General features: G+C 40.7%; 1 protein-coding gene across 10 annotated transcripts in view; it reads right to left on the bottom strand.

The window, feature by feature from the left end:
- Nucleotides 1-23,737, bottom strand: part of LOC143839837 (uncharacterized) — a 298,170-nt gene that overhangs the window by 140,989 nt on the left and 133,444 nt on the right. For 2 of the 10 annotated variants that reach the window (XR_013231898.1, XM_077342420.1), the window contains one exon: nt 19,138-19,613. The exons of 7 other annotated variants lie outside the window; for them this stretch is intronic. Coding sequence is in view for 1 of the 3 variants with exons in the window: in XM_077342420.1 (XP_077198535.1) it covers nt 19,603-19,613 (11 nt within the window). In the remaining 2 variants the exon portion in view is untranslated. Of the gene's footprint in view, nt 1-15,864; nt 18,363-19,137; nt 19,614-23,737 lie in introns of those variants that run through there. One more of the 10 variants, XR_013231892.1, reaches the window with a different exon arrangement.

The following is a 23,737-nucleotide window of genomic DNA, read 5'->3' as shown; positions in this document are numbered from 1 at the left end:
ATAAAACTTTTTACATGTGAAAAGGCCACAAAGTCAATGCAAACAACATTAGCCATCCCATTCTGAAGGATGATATTACTGACAAAAAAGGAAGCACAAATTATGTGTTCTGTGGCCGTCTGTTTAACTCCTACTTTTCCCCCTCCTCCTTCCAATTTTTGCCCCAGCTGTGCCTGACTGGGTGACAAGCAATTGAGTTGACCTCTCAGCTCAATTCCACAAGTTTTACAACAAACCCAGACCAGCTGTGATTTTCTTGTGTACCAGATTCTAAGCTCTCCAATGAATTATTGAGAGCTTCATCATAGTGCAAAATGCAAAGCTTGACACAGTTATAAACCCAGACTTTTCCCGAAAAGCTCTGGCTTTGCCAAGCCATCAAATGCAATAAAAAACCTCAGTGGACTCTGAAATTCAGGAACATTGCATTTATAATTTTACTGCTTTGCACTAAAGACTGAGAAAGACTTAACAGAAAATTGAACACAAACAAGAAAGAAAATGATTACCTGAAGAAGTGGTTTAGCATCTGTCTCCTACACAGAAGAAACTGCCAGTATCATTTAGACCTCATACAGGTAAGTAGTTGGGTAGAAAATGCTATACAGACATTGAGGTGAGTGTGCTGAGCAGTATTAAACCCTTATTATTTTCTCAGGGGCTATACAAAGTTACAGTTTCAAACAGCCTTTTAATACTAATAGAGAGGCAGCAAGATGGAAATGAAAACACCTATACTAGCATCACTTTCAAAGACTGATTGACCCTCTCACCAATGGTGCATGTCCTCAAGCATTTCCAAAGCACCACCCATATGCTTTGAGCCCATACAGCCAGCTGGGGGGTAAGTCATCCCCTTGATTCAAGCCTCCACACTGGATCAATACCTTAAGGGGGTGGCTGTTCTCTCATGGGTCACATGGGTCAAGTGGACCTCACTATCTGGTTGCATCTTCTCTACAAGCACAGGTAGTACAAGGTGACCTGTATCTGTGACTTCTGGATGAAATGCAACATTGCTCTCCTGAATGCAGAGTTCATGCAAGTATGTAGGCTACAGATCAATAGACATAGCCAGAAGGAACAGTGGGTGGATAAATCTGGGGAGGAGTAGCCACAGCCTAGCATCTCTGCCTCAAAGAGCCCAACCAGGTAGAAGCTAAGTATGTGCAAAAAATAAAAATTGACTATTTTGGATTTGGCTTGAATCAATTCAGGCCAAATCCAAAGCACCCGAAGCACCCCTCCCTGGTTCAGATTTGGCTGAACTGATTTGACCAAATGCAAAGTGATTTGGCACCATTCACATCAATGGGAAATTTTCCCTTTCTGTCTTGGGGGGGGGGGGAGGTTTGAGTTAAAGGTATCAAATTTTCAGTGTAGCTGTGGGAGCCTTACCTCAAAAGAACCCCAACAGTTCAAAAAGTTTGGACCTGGGGGTCCAATTCTATGAAACCCCCAAAAAGGTCCCCCGATCCAACCTTCATTGTTTTCAATGGCGAAAAAAGAACAAGGAATCTTTTTTTTTCTTGCCTTTGATAATGTTGAAGTTTACCCCCTTCCAATCTTGCTGAAACTTGGGGGTTCTTTCAAGGAGAGGATCCTGCAACACTCCTACAAATGTGGTGTCTCTACCTCCTACCTCTCCCAGACTACAGAATAGATGGGAAATAAAAATTTTGTTCCTTTCTAACTGCCCGATCTCTGCATGGATGAACGACACCCAAATCATGGTCCAGCAGTTCAACAAAGGATGACTCAGGCAGTTGAACTACAGGGAAAGGTTGATTCAAACTGGATTAGTCCCAAGTGTCCAAATAAACATGGTTTTGGTACTTTTCAGACTATCTGAACAGAATTCCACATGCCTAGAAGAAGCCCCACTACTAGTTGTCAGTGGTGAGCTGGGAAGTCAACTGAGAGTTCAACAGCACTGGGAATGCCAGACATGCAATTGCAGAGGATTTGGCAGAGCGGGTAAAAGAGTACTTCTCCAAGTCTCCTGAGAGACTGCACACTGATCCCAGTAGGGGAGAGAAGTTCACAGTCAGGTGGGTATAAAATGTGGGTCAGCCAAGGTGACCAGTAGCTAAGTCCTTCCATTCTGCATGAGCAGAGAGATAGAATCATAGAGGGGCTATACAGGCCATCTAGTCCAACATCCTGATCAATGTAGGATCAGTCAAAAGCATACAGGATAAGTATGACTGTGGAAATGTTTTTTCTGATATCTAGCTGATACCATTCTACGTGTAGTTTAAATCCATCACTGTGGGTCCTATCCACTGCTTCCAACAGGAACCTTTCCATGTCCTGCTCTGACAACCTTTCAAATATTTAAAGACAGAAATCTTGTCCCCTCTCAACCTCCTCTTCTCCAGGCTGAATATTCCCAAGTCCCTCAGCCTTTCCTCATAGGGCTTGGTCCCCAGGCCCCGGATCATTCTCATCATTTTCCTCTTCAGTTGTATCCACGTCTTTTGTGAAATGAGTCCTCCAGTACTCCAGGTGGGGTCTGACCAAAGCAATATACAGTGGGACTATGACATCTTGTGAATTTGATGCAATGCCTCTAATGAGACAGCTCAAGACTGCATTTGCCTTCTTTACCACTGCATTACATTATCTCCTGAGAAACTGCACACTTTATATTTAGTTTACAGTCCACAAGTACCCTAAGCTCACATTCACACACACTGATACCCAGAAGTGTATCTCCCATCCAGTATGCACAATTTACATTTTTGTGTCCCAGATGTAAAATTCTATACTTCTCCTTATTGAATTGCATCTTGTTGTCATTTGCCCACTTTTCCAGCATGTTTAGATCTTGTTGAACTTTATCTCTATCTTCTGGGGTGTTCACTATTCCTCCCAATTTGACGTCATCTGCAAATTCAATGAGAAGTCCCTTCACCTCTTTGTCCAGATCATTGATAAAAATGTTGAAAAGTACCAGACCCAGTACCAAGCCCTGTGGCACTCCAATGCTCACTTCCCTCCACTCTGATGAAATACCATTGACAGCTACTTCAGGTGTGGCTTTCTAGTCAGCTTCCTATCTACCTAATCATCCAAAAATCCAGTCTACAGTTTACTCATCAGAGCATCATGGAGAACCTTATCAAAAAAGCTTATTGAAATCTAGGTAAACAGCATTAATTTTGGTCTGAATGACCATACATAAATATTGACTGATTGATTGATTGGTTGATTGAGAGATAAACAGCATTCACTGAGTTTCCACAATCTAATAATCCCAACACTCAGAGAAAGGAGGAAACCAGGTTTTTCTAGCAGGACCTACTGGAGACAAATCCATGCTGACTTCCCTGGATTAACAAATTGTTCTCCAGATGATTGCAGATCACCCCCTTTAAAACCTGCTCCATTATCTTATCTGCAATTGAGGTCAGACTCACTGGCCTGTTGCTCCCCGGGTCATCTCTCTTCCCTTTTTTGAAGACGGGAATAACATTCACTCCCCTCCAGATGGGGTGGATCAAAGCTCTGAGTCCATCTAACACCCAAAACCCAGAAAGGGAGAGGTGTTCACCATCAGGAGAATATAAAATATGGGTCCTCAGCAAAGGCACTCTACATGAGCAGAGAGACAGGGTGGCTCAGAGCCCTGAATCCACCTACCACCCAAACTCCAGCAGGAGAGAGGTGTTCACATTCACAATGAGGAATAAATGAATGTCCTCTACTTTTAACTATATCCCTGCATATCAATCTGTCTGCCAAGAAGCAACAAGAATAGAGGCTGTGTTGCTGAGCTGGGGGTCTATATAGCATTCTGATCCCATAGATCAGAATGGGAACTCTGTTATTGGCAGCAAGCAATGACTGTTAAGCTTTGGAGAACCCCTATTGGTGTTTTCAAGATTGACAAATTATGCCTCTCTCTCATCACTTTGAAGTTTTGAAATCATTTTAATTGAGTGGAGACAGTCTGTCTGGAAATATATCCATTCATAAAGCACCACAAACCACTATGGACAGCATGACAGCTTGTGAAATGTTCATGTCAGTCTCCCGGCCATGAATTCTGCTTCACAAACCAGCCAAAATTCATGATTAACTTTATTTCATGAGCTGGTTCACATTCATCCTCAGTAACTCACTTAGTATATATTGTCTCTTAAGAACAAGCAGCAGCACATAGTCAACTAAACACACCGAAAGGAAGTCATGTGAACAGGCTTCAAATTTATGAATACCAACAACAGAAGGAACTGGCATGACTACATATGATCTAGTTCCTAAGAAAAATGTAGAGAACTAATACAAAACAAAGTGGCATAAGAAACTGAATTTCATATCTGAGTTCATCGATCTGAATTTTATGTACGTAGCGTTAATAAGAATGCCCTCTCATCTGAGCTCCATTGACAGTTGATAGGTTAATCATTTTTCTGATATTTCAATGAGACCATACCAGACTCCATGGTTTTTTCCCCATCTTGGTGTAGTGGTTAGGAGTTAGAAGTTAGCAGACTTCTAATATGGTGAGCCGGGTTCGATTCTGCGCAACCAGCTGGGTGACCTTGGGCTCGCCACAGCACTGATAAAGCTGTTCTGACCGAGCAGTGATATCAGTGCTCTCTCAGCCTCACCCACCTCACAGGGTGTCTGTTGTGGGGAGAGGAAAGGGAAGGCGTCTGTAAGCCTCTTTGAGACTCCTTCGGGTAGAGAAAAGTGGCATATAAGAACCAACTCTTCTTCTATATATGCTTTTATCAAAGTTAGAAAATGGTGGTGTAACTTTGTATCAGAAATCAAATGGTAAGAGTGATAAGTAACTGTCTATAGTAACTTTTAGACCAACCTTGGTACATGCTAAGGCTAATTTTAATTTCAACTTAACCAGATCAATTAGGATGTTACATGCCTTTTCTTCTGTAACGTAACTGCTGTGTTCTTTTTTGGCTTTGAGATGGATCAAGAACATTCTGGAGTGAGGCAGCTTAAAAATAACTAAATAAAAATAAAGTTCTGAGCTATCAGGCCAAGTAGCAAGCTGTATATGAGGGATAAATCACCAAAAACAATGATAAAGCCCACCAGGAAATACAAAACACAGACTATTTTTCATTCTTCTTGTACAAATCATTTGCTTAAGTTCTTCTGTCTCCCAAACCACTTGTGAAATACAAGAGCAGTTGCTTAGAACTTATATAGACATGACAGCTATAGAAAGGGAGATGATGAAAGAGTAAGTTAGGAAGCCTTAGAAATGTAATTGTGGAAACACTAGCATGTAGCACCCATAAAACCAATTTAAGTGATTGATCCAGTTACCAAAGAATGAGTTACTTGTAGTTTTAGCACCCACTGGCTTGAGCATGTTGTTTTCTTGTGCTTGCTAACACTAAAGTACCCCTTGCCACACTGCATAATTGCAGTGATGGGCCCTGGTACTGACTGCCAGATAGATGGGAATTTCTGGAAATTGGAAATTTAAAAATGAAGTACTACATGATTACTGAAAAAAGGCTGCATTGTTTACAAGCAATACCAGTGGGTAATGGATTATATCAATCCAACATTTCTGGTTTAAGCCGAGGCCTTTGATTAATACATCAGCATACTCAAAGCCACTGCAACAGGTAGTAAGGAATAGCAGAATATTAAATCAGTGTTCATTGTCCTACCTGAACTTAAAAGGTTATCATTCTGTTTAGAATTGCACTGCAATGGGAGTAATATGCATGCTCTGTCTAGTTCTCAATTACAGCAATGCATTGTATTCTGCCCACGTTAGAGCAGCCTAAAACATTCTTCAATTTTTGACATACCCCAGAAGTGGCATAATCATGCAGAATATGGCTGAGATGCATAGCTGTGTACATGCCTACCTGGGGTCCCTCCACTTCCTACCACCTCCAGGCCCATCATTGGTCATGATGGGACGGGTCCATGGGTTAACGACATATATAGTTAAAATTGTTAACAAAAATTTTATATAAGATTAACTCCCACCCATTTTGGAAACCCTTCTAGGGCCGTTAAGAAACCCCAGGGTTTCATGACATCCTTGTTGAGCAAGTCTGAGCTTTAGTTGATTTGGAGGGGAGGCCACTGTAAAGGGCATTACAGTAGTATAGTATCAATGTTATTGTAGCAAGGATCCAGGTTGCCAGATAAGCTACATCAGGTTAGGGGGCCAAAAAGTCATTGCTTTTATCCACATAGAAATTGTCAAGTAAAGTCGGCAAGGCTGTCTCTGGTCCCACAGCCCAGGCTAAAGTCAGACTGAAAAGGATCCACTGCAGATGAGTTACCAAGAAGACCTGGAGTCGGTTCATTGCAATTTTCTCAATCACTTGGCTCAGAGAAGGCAGAACAGTGACTCAGAACAGTGACTGGCAACATCATTTTTCTGTAGAAATGTATGTTTAAAGCTGAACAAAGCCAGTTTGGTGTAGTGGTTAGGATTGCGGACTTCTAATCTGGCATGCCGGGTTCGATTCTGCGCTCCCCCACATACAACCAGCTGGGTGACCTTGGGCTCGCCACGTCACTGATAAAACTGTTCTGACCGAGCAGTGATATCAGGGCTCTCTCAGCCTCACCCACCCCACAGGGTGTCTGTTGTGGGGAGAGAAATGGGAAGGCGACTGTAAGCGGCTTTGAGCCTCCTTCGGGTAGGGAAAAGTGGCATATAAGAACCAACTCTTCTTCTTCTTCAAATAACAGCCTCTTTGAATAGCTGAGGCATTGTGTCCCCAGTTAGAGATTATTAATAGCTACCAAAGCCCATCTTAGTTATTGACCTCCAATTAAGGTAGTAACTATAACACAGGAAGGCCTTTAAAAACCTTGGTCCCTCATATTTGCAGGATCCTGTGCTCCCCTACAACAGTTTTGAGTATCTCAGCAGGATCTTCTGCAGGTGCCTTCAAGTTGCCTAAATTAAGGACTGTTTGTATACTGTTTCCTATATTATGGTCTCTACCTTATAGAATAGCCTATCTGATAAGGCAGGAAGACTCCCAGCCTCCTGGCATTCTGCACACTATGCAAAATGGAATTATTCAAGAGGGCTTTTCTATACAGGTAATAGGGCTGGATTGTATCAAAAAATCAAAAAGATACTTGGGTAAAAGTTCAGTGAGTGTGATCTATACTACTGTGTACAGTTTGTACAGCCTGTTGCTCTAAGCAGATTCCTATTATGTAATTCATGTATGTAATTTAACTCATGTTAATACTTTAGGATTTGTTGCAGCTCTGTTTCATATTTCTGTTGGATTCCATATTTTTACAAATCCAAACCCTATTGCATTGTTTATTGGATGTCCCATCCCATTGACTGTGTTGATTTATTCTGTGTAATCTGCCTTGACACTCAGTGAGAAAGGCTGTAAATAAATAAAATAAATGCCCAATGCTATGCATACATACTCAGAGACAACTTCCTCTGTGTTCAGGGAACCCTTCTTGTAAATATTATGGAAAGAACTTCAACTTAGGCACCTTCCAGTGTGCAGCCGTGGTCTGGTTTTTCTCAGACTCCAGTGTGTCTCTCATCACAGCATGATCAAGGCTTCTCCACATGTGTGTACTTCTTTCATTTACAAACCATTGTTTTTGGCAGGGTTTGTTTTCTGGGAGATTGGGGGAATTACTCTTGTATTGGAGCAATAGGGCAATTTAACTTCCCCCATTGACTTATACAGTTACTGCCCCTAAAGCCCACCTGTTTGTCCTTTTGATTGGTTACTTGCTTTCCTATTTTATACTGATTTTTTGAATTGACTGTGCCGGCCTTACTTCCCCTTTTGAATTATGGGCAGTTAGCTAAAAAATTCCGCATAGCTATCATCATTGTCGATTGTAAAGCTAAGGGAACTTTATATTGGGAGGTTATTGTTGACTTTATTCAAAGCAGCCTTAAATTGATCTGGAAATTATAACTGGACCCTGTATATCTGATGGACTATTTCTCCCAATATGTCCCCCAAGCTATTACCAACTTGTTAGCCCCAAAGACATCTGCCTGGCCTCAACCTGAGCCAGGGCCTTTTTGGCCATGGCTCTAATCTGGTGGAATTAGCTTCCAGTTGCTTATACTCTGACTCTGAGCTGCCAGTTGAAATCCAGACCCTGAGGGAGCTGTCAGAGTTCTGCATGGCCTGTAAAACAATGCTCTTCCAACAGTTCTGTAGTTCAGACAATGGTGGCCTAAATATTATAATCCACAAGAACCCCAACAATTTATGTTGTTTCATAAGGTTACTTTTCATCTATATTTTATTTATTTATTTATTTATTTATTTATTTATTTATTTATTTATTTGTATACTACCGCATTCCCTTCGGACTCGCAGAGGTTCACAATAAAATATCATACATTACAGATAAATAGCAGTTGTGTGCTATAAAGCAGTGGTCCCCAACCTTTTTATCACCGGGGACCGGTCAACGCTTGACAATTTTACTGAGGCCTGGGGGGGGTAGTCTTTTGCCAAGGGATGTCGCCACTGCCTGAGTCCCTGCTCCACTTGCTTTCCCGCTATCCACTGTGGGGTGCTGCCAGCAGCAGCTGCGCAGTGCCATGCCAAGGGGGAGCCCCATCCATGGCGGCGGATGGAGAGCACCAAAGGTGAGCCAATGGCAGAGTGGCAGGACAGCCCCCATGGCAGCAGCCAGGAAGGAGGATGAGGAGGAGTCGCGGACCGTTACCAACTGATCAGCGGACTGGCACTGGTTCCTGGACCGGGGTTGGGGGCCACTGCTATAAAGAAATATATTTTCTCTTTTTGAGGTTTCAAATTAGCAAAATTTGACCCAGTGTCACCTCATCCGTGGGCAAAAGAGAGAAGTTAAAAATTCCTTGCAGCAAGAAGGAAATCTCTTTTGCACTGAGAACGAGTCAGGACGAGAGTGCTGAAAGGGAAAGGAGCATGTGAAGGGTGGGCTCTACTCAAACAAGAGCTACCGCATGCTCAATCAATGACAATCCCAGAAAGACAAAAATTCTGCAGGAGCTCTAAGAAGCCTATTTGGATGAACAGAGAACTTCAAGAAGAACTAAGAAAGAAAAGGGAAATGTTCAGGAAATGAAGGGAAGGACAGAGCTTTAAAGAAGAGTACCTACAGCAGGGGTAGTCAAACTGCGGCCCTCCAGATGTCCATGGACTACAATTCCCAGGAGCCCCCTGCCAGCATTTGCTGGCAGGAGCTCATGGGAATGGTAGTCCATGGACATCTGGAGGGCCGCAGTTTGACTACCCCTGTCCTACAGGTTACTAGGCACTGTAGATCAGAAAGGCCAAAGCTGAGAGTGAGCTAAGATTGCCCAGGGAAGCCCACTGTAACAAGAAAAGATTTTTCAGTTATGTGAAGAGCAAACGTAAAGGAGGCAATAGGCCCACTGTTGGGTGCGGATGGACAAACTCTAATGGAGGATGCAGAGAAAGCAGAAAGACTCAGCGCCTATTTTACATCTGTTTTTTCCCACAGGTCAAACGGTTTAGGTACATCTAGAGATGGCAGTAGCCAAGAAGTAGTGTCTGGGTGGCAGGTTGACATGGACAGAGAGGTTGTTGAGAGGCATTTAGCTGCACTGGATGAGTTCAAATCCCCTGGGCTAGATGAAATGCACCCGAGAGTGCTCAAAGAACTTTCTAGAGAACTTGCACAATCCTTGTCCATCATCTTTGGGACCTCTTTAAGGACTGGAGATGTCCCGGAGGACTGGAAGAGAGCAAACGTTATTCTGATCTTAAAAAAAGGGAGGAAGAATGACCTAGGAAACTACAGACCAGTGAGTCTGACCTCTGTTGTGGGGAAGATAATGGAGCAGATATTAAAGGGAGCGATCTGCAAACATCTTGAGGACAATTTGGTGATCCAAGGAAGTCAGCATGGATTTGTCTCCAACAGGTCCTGTCAGATCAACCTGGTTTCCTTATTTGACCAAGTAACAGTTTGCTGGATCGTGGGAATTTGGTGGATGTCGTTTACTTGGATTTTAGTAAAGCTTTTGATACGGTTCCTCATGATGTTCTGATGGAAAAATTGAAGGACTGCAATCTGGATTTTCAGATAGTTAGGTGGATAGGGAATTGGTTAGAGAACCGCACTCAAAGAGTTGTTGTCAATGGTGTTTCATCAGACTGGAGGGAGGTGTGCAGTGGGGTACCTCAGGGCTCGGGGCTCGGTCCGGTACTTTTTAACATATTTATTAATGATCTAGATGAGGGGGTGGAAGGACTACTCATCAAGTTTGCAGATGACACCAAATTGGGAGGACTGGCAAATACTCCGGAAGATAGAGACAGAGTTCAACGAGATCTGAATACAATGGAAAAATGGGCAAATGAGAACAAGATGCAATTTAATAAAGATAAATGTAAAGTTCTGCATCTGAGTCAGAAAAATGAAAAGCATACCTACTGGATGGGGGATATGCTTCTAGATAATACTGTGTGTGAACGAGACCTTGGGGTACTTGTGGATTGTAAACTGAACATGAGCAGGCAGTGTGATGCAGCGGTAAAAAAGGCAAATGCCATTTTGGTCTGTATCAACAGGGGCATCACATCAAAATCACAAGATGTCATAGTCCCATTGTATACGGCACTGGTCAGACCACACCTGGAGTACTGTGTGCAGTTCTGGAGGCCTCACTTCAAGAAGGACGTAGATAAAATTGAAAGGGTACGGAGGAGAGCGACGAGGATGATCTGGATGACCCTTTCACAGGGGTCACGGCAGGGCAAGCAGCTTGGCCAGGGGGGCCTCCATCCACACAACAGCCTTGTGGGGTAGATAAAATAGGGCATTCGTCTGTCTGGAGCAGTGGAAAAGAGCAAGATCGGCATGGTGGGACAAGAGGTAGACCTGAACTGAGAAACCCCAGGAAAAAACCAAATTATATACAATCATGACCAATGGATCTTCACAACATTGGTCAGTTTCAGTTTAATTTCTGTGAAAGAACACTTGCATAATTTCATGGTTGGGGGTCACTACAACATGAGAAACTGTATTAAAGGATCACAGCATTAAGAAGGTTGAGAACTACTGACTTCGATGATATCAACATTGACTATAATAGTATTGTTTTAGTATTTAACAAAGGGAACATGCTAGAAAGGTCTGTGTTTATTAATGTTGGTACTTATTTTGCTACCATTGCAGGGGCATTCATTATCCTAATGGGAATGAAAAGCTACAAAGCAATTTTTTCACTCAAGCATGACAATTAATTTGGGTGAACAGCTTCTACAAAAGAGAAAAATACTAGTCTGTTGTCTTCAATCATCTCTCTTTTCCCCCAATTTCATCTGTCTTAAAGAAGATATAAGCCATTATCCTCAGCAATGGTAATAGGAATAGCATGCCAATTGTAGCCAAAGGAACAAAGTCCTATTGTGAAGTAATGTAAACTTGTTTTTAACAGAGAAAACCTGTCAAAAGAAGCAGGCATGATCTGCAAGAAATTTGCTCGGCATCAAAATGGTGAACGTACCTCACACCCAATCACCTATTCTAACCTCACACTGGCTTAAGGAGGAGGGGGAAATTCTTCCTTCCTGTTTTGGTCTCAGAGTTTTCTTCACACTGATTAACTGCAGGATTGTCACCCCTCAGTGCTGGGATTGTCTTATGTGCTCTTTCTGCCATGGCTTCATGTGGTTGCTGGCTTAGTAGCATAAGGTCATTCAAGCTGACTCAACATTTTAATTGGTACAGCACTCAGGGGCAAACCTTCACTTCAAACCATGGGGAGTGCAATGAAAAGATGGAGCAGCCTTCCATAAGACTGGCAGTGCATTTCATATCCAGCATGGATATGATTTTCCTCAGACAGCCATTTGTCCCACAATGCAAATCCAATAACATTGCAATTGAAAGAAAACATCCTGTAATGGTCATGCGGGACAGTTGTATGTTCTTAAAGCGTTTTGTTGTTGCTTTTTAAATCTGGGCCAGAAGACATATTAATAAATGGACTTGGCTAAGAAAATATTTTAAGAGATCTGCCCAAGCCTACCACAGCAACAACTTTGAAATTTCCATATCAAATTATAAACTTTGAGTGCCTGCAGCACAAATAAACATTCAAAAGGCTTTCAGCCACAAGGAGATAAGATCTCTCTCTAGGGAGACTGCCCGAAACTGCGCCATCGCCTTTGTGCAGACTGCTGGAATGTGCTTGCTTTTCATTTCTTTCTTTGTGTCTGGCTCTCAGGCCTCACAGGCAGTGTCTTAAGCCAGGCAGGGTCAGTGCAAACAGAGAACAGCATTCATGGACAGATCAAGTTTATGTGAGAATCTGCGCCTCCTGTGCCCTCAATTTCCATTTGAATTGTTAATAAAATCTCGGCCTGAAAAGCACATGATCCCATCAGTGAAGAAGTCATGCAGAGAATCCTCTAGCTCAGAAAAACAACATTTCTTTATCTTTCCTCTCTGTTTTTAGCTATCCTTCTACCGCATTCATGGGAATTACACCACCTAACTTCTCCTAATGCTGGCTCCCAATTCCATCTGAACAACTGATTGTTGGTGAGGAGCTTTTGTTTACTAAATAAGAAGGTAACAGATGCAAACAAAAGCATTTAGGTTACCACAGAAAAACCTAGAATCTCAAACATTTCACATTCCTCAGGCATTATTGGTTCAGGCATTTTTCAAGCAAGAACAATATCAATGGGCTTGCCATAAATGAATTTTTGAACAGTTGATAATCCTGTTTGGAAGACTATCCCACTGCTTGCTGGCACTACCTGAGCTGTAGGTCTACAGAGATAAGACAAGGTCATATATAAAGCAAAGAACAGAACCATACCCCAATTATCTTGATCGCCAAGTGCAAATATTATACAGGAACAAGACTCATTCTTTGCTTCATGCCTCAAACATGCTTCCTCCTAACCTTGCCACAGACTCACTGACTAACCGAGCCTCTTCTTGCTTTGCTCCTTGAAAACTGTTTGAATATATTGAACGCTTTTCAGAGTGATGGGTTGATGAACGAAAACACAAATTTCCTGCTTACATTTTAATAAGGGTTAAGGGGGGGCAGTGATCAATTGCAGAACAATAGGAGAACAACTGAAGATTCTAAATCATCTACTTTGAGCTTGGCATTCTAAATTGCATTCTCCATCTCTCCCCTAAAATAGCTCTCTGTTTAAGAACAAAATGTAACTCAAGTAACTGGTGCATAAAATATGCATGACATCCATCAGGTTTCTCTCAAATTATGAAATAATCCTTATGTAACATTTGAAGTTTGAAAGTAGTATACATGTGGCAGACTTATGTTCTTACACTGTCCTCAGTATTCAGACACACACACACAACTGACAACAATGCTAGTTATGATATAGAGATTGGCTGTGACAGGTAAAAAAGGTAAAGGTAAAGGTATCCCCTGTGCAAGCACCGAGTCATGTCTGACCCTTGGGGTGACGCCCTCTAGCGTTTTCTTGGCAGACTCAATACGGGGTGGTTTGCCAGTGCCTTCCCCAGTCATTACCGTTTACCCCCCAGCAAGCTGGGTACTCATTTTACCGACCTCGGAAGGATGGAAGGCTGAGTCAACCTTGAGCCAGCTGCTGGGATTGAACTCCCAGCCTTATGGGCAAAGCTGTCAGACAGCTGCCTTACCACTCTGCGCCACAAGAGGCTCTTATGGCTGTGACAGGTACAGGTGGTAATTTTTTTTTTTTGTTCTGTTTTTCTTTCTAACATTGTTGTTGTTAGGTGCAAAGTCGTGTCTGACCCATCATGACCCCATGGACAATGATCCTTCAGGCCTTCCTGTCCTCTACCATTCCTCAAAGTCCATTTAAGTTTGCACCTACTGCTTCAGTGACTCCATCCAGCCACCTCATTCTCTGTCGTCCCCTTCTTCTTTTGCCCTCGATCGCTCCCAGCATTAGGCTCTTCTCCAAGAAGTCCTTCCTTCTCATGAGGTGGCCAAAATATTTGACTTTCTAACATATGATTCTTTTAAAACCTGTGTTCATGTTTAGTAATTACAAACCCCAAAGATAAAAGACATTAAAAATGATAACAGTGATGTCATAGTTGACAAATGATCCTTGAAGTACAGTGTTGTGACTCAGTGGTAGAACATCTGTTCTGCAAACAGTTTTGGAGGGTAGCCAGGTTGGTCTGCAGGAGGACAGCTGATTTCTGACCAAGGGAGCATTGACTTTCAAAAGCCTATACCCCCCAAATCCTGTCACACTCTAGGGTACTGCTGAACTTGAATCTAGCTGTTTGGCAAGCAGCTTCATTTCTTGACATCTCCAGTTAAAAGGATCAGACAGTATAAAGGTGTCAAACATATTGTCCATGGGCCAGAATCCCCTTCAAGGGCTGTCATCTGGCCTATGAGCAATCAGAAGCGGTGCATTATATACCTGCTAATAAGCAATGGATAGTAGAAGAAGAGCTGGTTTTTATACCACTTTACACTACCCAAGCAGTCCCAAAGAAGCTTACAAATATCTTCCCCTTCCTTTTCCCATAACAGTCACTCTGCGAGGAAGGTGGGGCTGAAGGAACCCTAAGAGAACTGTTCTGCTCTGTAAGAATATCCCTAAAGATCTGTGACTAGGCCAAGATCATCCAGCTGGCTGCTTGTGGAGGAGTGGGGAATCAAACTCAGTTCTCCAGATTAGATTCTGCTGCTGTCTAGCCACTACATCATGCTGGCTAGGTGGGTGGGCAGTTGGGAGATACTTTAAGGCCGTGGTCCCCAACCTTTTTGAGGCTGGGGACAGGCAGCAGCAGGGAGGGCAATTGCCCGGCCACGCATGCGCCACGCACAACCGAAAACTTAGGCATTTTCACACATTCAGTTATCTTGCACTTGTAGCTCCATAAATCACATTGACCTCTGACTTATTTATAGAAATTAAGAGTTGACAAGGGGTAAGCAGCTTATGAATAATGAAGGGGTCTAGATTTGCTTCCCTTTTATCAGTGATTTAGGAGTGATCCAAAGGAATGTACAAAGTGTTATGGCTGCAATAGCCTAAGATTACCTGTTAGAATCATAGAGTTGGAAGGTACCACCAGGGTCATCTTGTCCAACCCCCTGCACAATGCCAGAACTCACAAATACCTCCATGCTCCAGTGATCCCTCCACCAAAAATCTCCAGAATCCAGCCTGACCTGGGAAAAATTCATCTACCATCCAACAGTGGCGATTAGCAATTCCTTGGGTACGCAAGGAAGGGTCACAAAAGACTAACACTGACACATCCCCTCCTATCCATCCACTCACAATCTGCATAAATTCATGTTGGTAAGCAAGAGTTAATAGAACAATATTAGAATTAATGTAAATTCCATCAGACAATATAAGGTGGGATGAACAACCTCTACAACTGCATTAAGTATGTTGAAATATGTGAAGGAGAATGTAAAAATGTTATCAGATAGCATATCTTACAGTAGGCACCTAAAGGATCAGCTCTGTCTATGTTTCTCTACTGTGGCCAGTAGTCCCATTTCCATCAGCAAAAAATATTGGATCATAAGTGATCAAAGGGTCTGGCTTTGAATCCATATTAAGATCCTGAAGTTAGAAATTGTTACTAGATCAAGTTGATGTCCAATTTGTGGTTCAACATTTTAATCTGCTTTTTGTTGCTTTATATAAATATATATACTGGTTTTATTGAATTTTTTGTTTCAATATATTTTAAAATTTAATGAATTAAATTAATTTTAGACATACCACCCTTAGATGGTATATCCAAGAGGGGCAGTATATAAATCCCTAAATAAATAAATAAATAAATAAATAAATAAATAAATAAATAAATAAATAAATAAATAAATAAATAAATAAATAAATAAATAAAATTGTATGCAAGAAAATTTAGATACTGTCCATTTTATTTTCAGACCTTAATCAGACCTATTTTCAGACCTTATCAAAGCACTTATCAGTACTGAATACTAACTCAACATTTTAATTGAACAATCTGACATGATATTTTCCTGGTTAGCTATAGCCTGTTGAGATCCCATCGCTTTATATGAAAAATTAGGAATTTTTGTCCCAATGTGCATACCTTTACTGATGTATACTGCAGCAGTAACCCAACTTTGGTTAAAAGCACTTCTGTGGGACAGTTTCTATGAGGTATGACAAGCAGCACTGCGGAAAAAGTAAATTTTACTTTGCTGAACACCAAAGAGGGTAAAAGATCAATCCTCTTCAGCTGTTCTTGAAAGATCTAGTTAAAGATTTTTGTTTTGGGAGCCCCAGTTTAACAAAAGGGAAATGGAAACAGGTTCTGACATTTTCACATAAATAAAGAGTTTAACAAAAATACTTACATACTAATAGGAAAGAGATAATCAAGCAAATATACCTAATACTTTTAAAATTCAAGAAAAGCCAGTCTGGTGTGATGGTTAAAAGTGGTGGCTTCTAATCTGGAGATCCAGGTTTGATTCCACATGCAGCCAGCTGGGTGACCTTGGGCCAAGCTTGTATGCTGGCTGCCATAGATTTGGGGGCCCTTATAAGTGGCTGAGGCTGAGTGGATGCCAAGCCAGATGGCTGGCTCGCATTTCTAGGTCGTGGGGGAACCTGGCAAAGGTAAACTCCCAGAGTTCACCCAATTGCCACCTCCCATATGGCAGCGGGTGGTTAGACCTGGGGATCCAGGCTAGCTAGTCGATGGTACCCATAGTGGGAGCCCTGCTGAATGGACTGCCTTGCAGTCAGGCAACTGCAAGATGGCAAGATCTTTACCATGCTAAGCTGAGCTCACAATGAATAAAAGGCTGTGGCCATGCCTATGTTGAAACTATGTTGTCAGCATCCTTATTAATTCAACCAATATCACCCCGCAAAGCAATATATATTATCTAGTAAAATGTTATTCATATCAAAAGACTCCTGTTCTATTATTCATATCTGACTTCTGCTAGACAGGACTTTTGACATCTCAATATATATACTGGAATAAAAGTATATAAAATTTTAAATTAAATTAGAAAATCTTGTTCTTAATTCTAAAGGCCTCTGTTATTAACATATTGAGTTATATGTTCTTGCTGAAGTCTAGGTCAAAATTTTATCAGCTTTAATATGAAGAATGTCAATAATGAACTGCATGAAGATGAAATAATTAAAAATGAACAATGTAGCACTGATTTGGTTCTTGTATCATTCAGAGTACAGGGGAATATATATCACTTATCCAGTACAACCTTGCTCATTTTTTAATGAAATCTCTGTTACAAATTGTGGACTTATTTATACTACAGTTTATACAAGTACAGTTCACTTATATCCTGGACCATTTATTTACTGTATCAGTGCATAGCAACCATGGGATGAATGCTGGAGGACATTTCAGTATCCTCAGGCTCAACAGTGATTACATAATAAAAACAGAGACTAGCAGGTAGAAGAAGGGAGACTAGAATTCTACTTCAATAATGCATCCAAGGTTTCAGCTGCTGCTTTACCTCTGCCATCCAGCAGATACCTATTCAGATGAAAACAATAAAAGTAGAATTCCTGTCACTGAAATTTACAGAAGATACATCAGCTTTGCATGGCAATCATTTGAATCTAGATCAGAAACATATGGCAAATGCTGACCTACACAATCAAGTGATGAAATGACTACCAATTAAGGAAGAATACATATATGACACTCTTGTCAGATGTGTACCACCGAGATAGTCAGCAGTGCCAATTAGGCTCATCTGTAAGAAAGGACTCATTTCTCATTCTCTAAAATATATTAAGAATTATTATGATTGTGTTCTCCAGAATATTTAGACAGCCCACCCTAACATCAAGCAAGCAGAAAGGTGATTTAAAACACATTCAGAAAAGATACAGAAGTATATTTGCTTAGCAAAAAATGGGAGGGGGACCAAAATTTGAGAGGTGACCTGAACAAAGCATGGTCCTCTATAAGGACAAATGGGAATATATTCAAGTAAAAAGATAAACAGCAATATCAAAATAGAGGGCTATTCATGAATCACTGTTCTGTACAAGATAGAGTTCTCAGGCAAGATGATTCTCTCCTATTCACAGATCATGTATTCGCAGAATACGAAGGCCATCACCCCTTGACAGCTGATTTGTACTTGCTATAAATACCTCTTGAGCTATCATAGTTGCTATTGCCATTCACAAAACATGGTATGATATAGCAACCCACCAACATTTGACATCATGTTATATATATGAAATGGATTGTTTTAAAACCAACCCTGGTCAAAAAACAAAGAAAATGTTCTTAAGATGTCCCAAGAAGGCAGCTAGTCTTCAAAAACGCTGATATTCTAGCTGAAGTAGCAGTAGTGTAGATGTGTGGAGTTATGTAATTACTTGCCCTTAAACCTGAAAATCAATACAATTAATTAACAAATATACTACAGGCAGAAATGGTAGATGAGTCTGTAATGGGGAACCTCTCCTGATACTGCACAAAGCACCATGGGTTTGTATTGGGGAGGGGAAGCAGGAGGACCCCTCCATGCATCTCCTCCTCAATGTGATCTGACACTCACTCCGTGTAACATTGGGAAATCTTTCCTGATGCTGCACAAGGCTGCACAGGTTTGAATGGGGGAAGGCACACATGGATTTCTCCAAATCACTTTGCCCCATTCTTCACAAGCTTTTTTTTGCTCCAATGAAGGAAGGGCAGCCAGGGGAAGTGTGTGCCTGCCTTCTCCAATCCTCCAGGAACAAAAATATCCAGTCTTGCTTGTCACAATAACCTTTAAAATAAAACAACTTGGGAGGGGGAGGGGCAATTGAGTGAACAGAATCCTGAAAGGAAGAGGCACAATTAAAAGAAAGGTGCAAGCAGTCACTGGTTTGCAAAAAAATTGGGAAGGGAACAAAGCATTATGGGAGGCTGCCTCCTTCTGAACCCCATGCAAAAAATATATTGCGAATTACAGCCTGGAAAAAAAGGGGGGGGGAAGCAAAATGTGGAGAGCAGAGTGCCAACTCATGGCATCCAATTGAAGTTCAAAGTGAGGCTAAAATGAGATGATTTCCTAATGGGTAAATGGTCCCAGTTACAAGAGGTTATTAATGGAGCAAGTGTAAAGGCTTTGGGTTTGCTGGGGTGAGAAAGAAGAACATGGAGATCCCTGAAGCCAGATTTAAATGTAAATAACAAAGATTAATTTATTTACAAAGAGTTTTTTAAGAACACATCACTTACAGTTAGACAGAAGAAAGGCTCTCCAGGGGCCTGAAGGGACAGGAGGATCATGGATTAAACCTATACAAATATTTCCTTTACAAAATCATTTAATATCTACAGATACAATACAGTCCTATGGTAAAGAAGTGATTCTATTCTCTTGTTAGCATTCACTGTCATAGTTTATCATATATCTAAATAGGACTCAGATTGTCAGAAGAATTCTGATGACTGATGTTTGAAGAAAAAAAATCATGTTGAATGGTTTTTCAAAAGAAGCATAAAGTTCATTTAATAGTTCGTGGTCTTGCTCACTATAGGGCTCAGAGTTCTTCCAAACATTTGCAGAAGGAATCAAATTATTTCCACACGTGCGACAGAAAATGGAATATTTTCCAGCTGAACCCCATAGCACTGACTTCATGTGGATTCTGAAATAGGAATACAATGTGTTATAATAAACCAATCTGTTCACATGGGAAATGCATACCGGCAAAAGACCAGGTGCTCCATTAGAGGGAATGATAGTTACTTCAGATTAATTAAATGCTATTTACAGCAAGAAGACAGAAATAATGCTCTTCAATGCCTATACTCAAAAATAATTTGCATTCAGCTCAGTATGACTTACTTCTAGGTAAATATGCTTTGGCTCACACTGCCAAGCAATACTTTTTAAAAAGTGAACAAGCTCTTCTCTTATGAATAAAAGAAGAAAACCTACATATACCAATATTTTAAAAAATATTTATACTACTACAGGTCTATCTTCCCCACATAGCCTTAGAAAGGTATTCACTTATATAGCTCCAATTATTTTCCCTTTCAAAAGTGACACCTTCGTTGCAACACTCACTGTGAAAGAAAAAATTAGACTAAAGCTTTCAAAAAATTTGGGAATCACACTTTTAAACTAATGGACAACTTTTTAAGAATATAAGTGCCCTTCCACAAAACTGCCTTTGTAATTCCAACCTGGTACTCAGACCAATCTGAAGCTGTTTCAATGCACCATAGTGACTCTCACAAAATAATGTTGTTGTTGTTGTTGTTGTTGTTGTTGTTGTTGTTGTTGTTGTTATTATTATTATTATCCATTTCACTTCTCCCTCTTCCACTATTTACTCTTTCCCTTCTCTGAAAACCCCCTCTTTCCCTTACTTCCTCCTCTCCTTCCTAACCACAATGCAACTTACCTATCTGCCCCTCCCTCCCCAGCAGCCGATACCCAGGAAAACTGCAGCCTGGTTATGCAGTGCCAACCTGGGCCCAGTTGTATGGTGAGGAACTCTGTAGTTCATCTCATTTTCTCAAGAACTGGCAGGTTCATCTCATATTCTCCTGTCCAAGGTCAGAAAATGAGCTTCCATAGTAGAGTAGTAATTCATACATGGCTCTCCCAAATCCCAGGCAGAAAAATCTACAGTACACTGGCTTTTGTGGGGTGGCTGCTGTTTAATAGTAGTGATCAGCCAGTCCTAGGTAAGTCATGCAAGCCAACTGCAGGTGAGCATGGTCCCCATAAGTCCTCCTTTACAAGCCAAAACAACCCTGGAATGTGTTCGGCCACTTCCCCTACATTTTACAGAGGGACCACAAGATTTGAAAGTTGGCAATGTTGTTATGCTTGTTAGCAATTACCATAAAGGGCATTCATTTCTTAAAGCTAAGCCAAGCTTGAAGTACCTAGTCATAGGAGGGCCTTCACTTTGGCACGCTGTGATGCTTTCCCTTCGGCGGTATTAGAAGGAAGATATAGGAAAATACCCTATACCGAAAGGAAATGCACCTGTGGCTCTGGACATATAGAAACCATGGAGCATGTTCTCTTTCAATGTCGATTCTATAATGAGATTCGAACTAGTCTAATTCTTCCGTTGCTAGGCAGGGCGCTCAGGAGAATTTTACATTTCTCTGCTGCTTGCAGATATAGAAAATAATACAACTTATAGAGTTGCCAAGTTCTGCGCAGCAGCGATCAAAACTCGTAATAGAATGGTCTGTTTTAAATGAATCTGGACAGCTGATTTCTATTTTCTATTGTTATATTTTAATTCCTGGTTTTAATGGATGTTTCTGTATCATCTTATGCTAGTCTTTGACCGTAATAAAACGAACTGAACTGAACTTAAAGCTAAAGATAGAATCATACAATCATAGAGTTGGAAGGGGCCATACAGGACATCTAGTCCAAACCCCTGCTCAACGCAGGATCAGCCCTAAGCATCCTAAAGCATCCAAGAAAAGTGTGTATCCAGCCTTTGCTTGAAGACTGCCAGTGATGCTGTTTCAATTATTTGAAAGAGTATATTTTAAGGCATATCCAAGTATACGTTCAGATTTCTGTTTTGTTCTATAAATCTGTTTGGTTTGTTCATGGCTCCAATCTCTATACTTATACACAAATGGGGCCACGTTTACAATTATATATATTACTGTAATTATTTTCTAGTTCTACAAAGGGATTCCATTCATTCTAGAAATATTTATAATGGGCGTGTAAGGTAACACAGTAGTACTATATATACATTACAGATGAGGAAGCCAGCTTGTGTCTAGCTAACCTGTTGGCAGGGGATACTAAACTAGTGAGTTTGTAACTTTCACTTGAAAAAATATACAAACTCAACTCTCTCCAATATCCATGAAGGGTCCAGAGCTTGGTCTAGGGAGGGCTCTTATTCCAGGCAACCAGGCTATTATTGCCATATTTTAGCAAGTGGGCAACACCAAGCCAGCATTGTTTGCTGCTGACCTAGTTGTTGCATGCTTTTTCTTGTCTTGCATGCCACACAAGTACCTTTCTTGGCCCTGCACATTACCCCCACCCCTCTTAGCTCATAATCAAACATATTCTGCATTTTGTCCTACTTGGTCCTCCTCCTTTCCCAATAAAATTATCTGCCAAGTCTATTGTTGATCACAACAATAAGAACAAATCAGAAACTGCACACAGAGCTACTTCATAATTTTCATTCTGTAAACTTGCTCAAGCTGTAGTATTATCTGGCAATGTTTTCCCTTTTCTTGAACAAAGCAGATTTATAGCAATATGAAATGAGGTAAGGTCTTTCCATCCATGACTGAAAGGGGTATGTGCAATATGATAACTGATTGGGACTAAAAGAAAAACAAAATTTAGCTGGACATGTGTAACTTAATGGTAAGGAAAAAACGATAACACATCCTCAGGTAAAAATCAATGATTAAAATTTCAAAGAAGAATTGCTGGAAGATATAATTCATGCATATAATGTGTGCATACAGAGAATGAAAACAAGAAGTTAGGCTGATATATCCCAAAGTATTTATTATATCTAATCATCATTTCTACCTATCATGTATTATTTATACTGAAACACATTCACTAGACTGCCATAAATCACCAAAAGTCTTACATATAGAATGTTGCATAATTTATTTACTGCTTATGCTTCCTTCCCTTTATCAAATGTGTATGTTATTTTGGCATTTCTCTTGTCATCCCCTGTATCTTTTTTTTGGTTTACAAAACAAAATGCAAGTGCATAATTTAGCAGTTGTCATTATCCTGTGAAGGTTCAAAACTCATCTATCAGAAATTATTTGTGTGTGTGTGTGTGTGTGTGTGTATATATATATATATGACTGCATCTATACCTCTAAAACTTAGACAAGCAGGAGCTCTCCAGGGTTTCAAAAAGAGATCATTCATATCAGCTGATTGTTTAAACTGGATATGTAAGGGACTGAACTTTGAACCTTTATCTACAAAACAGATGCTCTACACTCCTGTGTTTTAAGCTACAGATTTTAATTTTACCAAAATATTTTGTATTCTGCGTGCCTTTACAGCTTGAATAAAACACGCAACATTGTTTTGATCCAAATCATTTCTCATGACAGATTTGGCAACACATTTTTAACACTGGATACCATGTGCTTGACCAGATTCCTTGAGCAAGGGATATCAAGTTTTAATATAGAGGCTTAGTATGCTTAGCATTACCAACAACAAAGGCTAGAGTGGTGAAATCCAGTTTAAGCTTGATTAGCTATAACTCATGTATGCCTGAAATATGACATTCAGAATAACAGCACAATTCTAAGGAAACTGTGACTTTGCCCATATGGCCAAGTTTGACTAAGGCCATTGACTGCAGTGAATATATATGGACAACTGTGATTAGGATTGTTGAAACATTGTTTAAAATATTTTATTTCATATACACAGCTTACTGTCAATCATTCAGTGAAGATTCTTATACAGTGGTGATAGTTGCTGCACCATCAATCAGATCTTCTAAGGCAGGGGTTGCCAAACTGTGGCCCTCCAGATGTCCATGGACTACGGCAGGGGCTTATGGGAATTGTAGTCCATGGACATCTGGAAGGCCATAGTTTGACTACCTCTGTTCTAAGGCCAATTAAAAGCCCTGTCAGGCAAAAGCCCCACTTGACTTTACCCACCATTAAAAAAAAATAACACTTGGCAAGTGTCACATTAGAAACCTATGCCATAGATAATCTCTATGGTATAATATAGAGTCTAGAAGAAATGGAGATCCTAGAGTGG

Source organism: Paroedura picta, chromosome 6, assembly GCF_049243985.1.
Source record: "Paroedura picta isolate Pp20150507F chromosome 6, Ppicta_v3.0, whole genome shotgun sequence".
In the NCBI taxonomy this organism is placed as follows: domain Eukaryota; kingdom Metazoa; phylum Chordata; class Lepidosauria; order Squamata; family Gekkonidae; genus Paroedura; species Paroedura picta.
The sequence above is the reverse complement of the archived record's forward strand: the minus strand, read 5'-3'. Positions and strand labels throughout refer to the sequence as shown.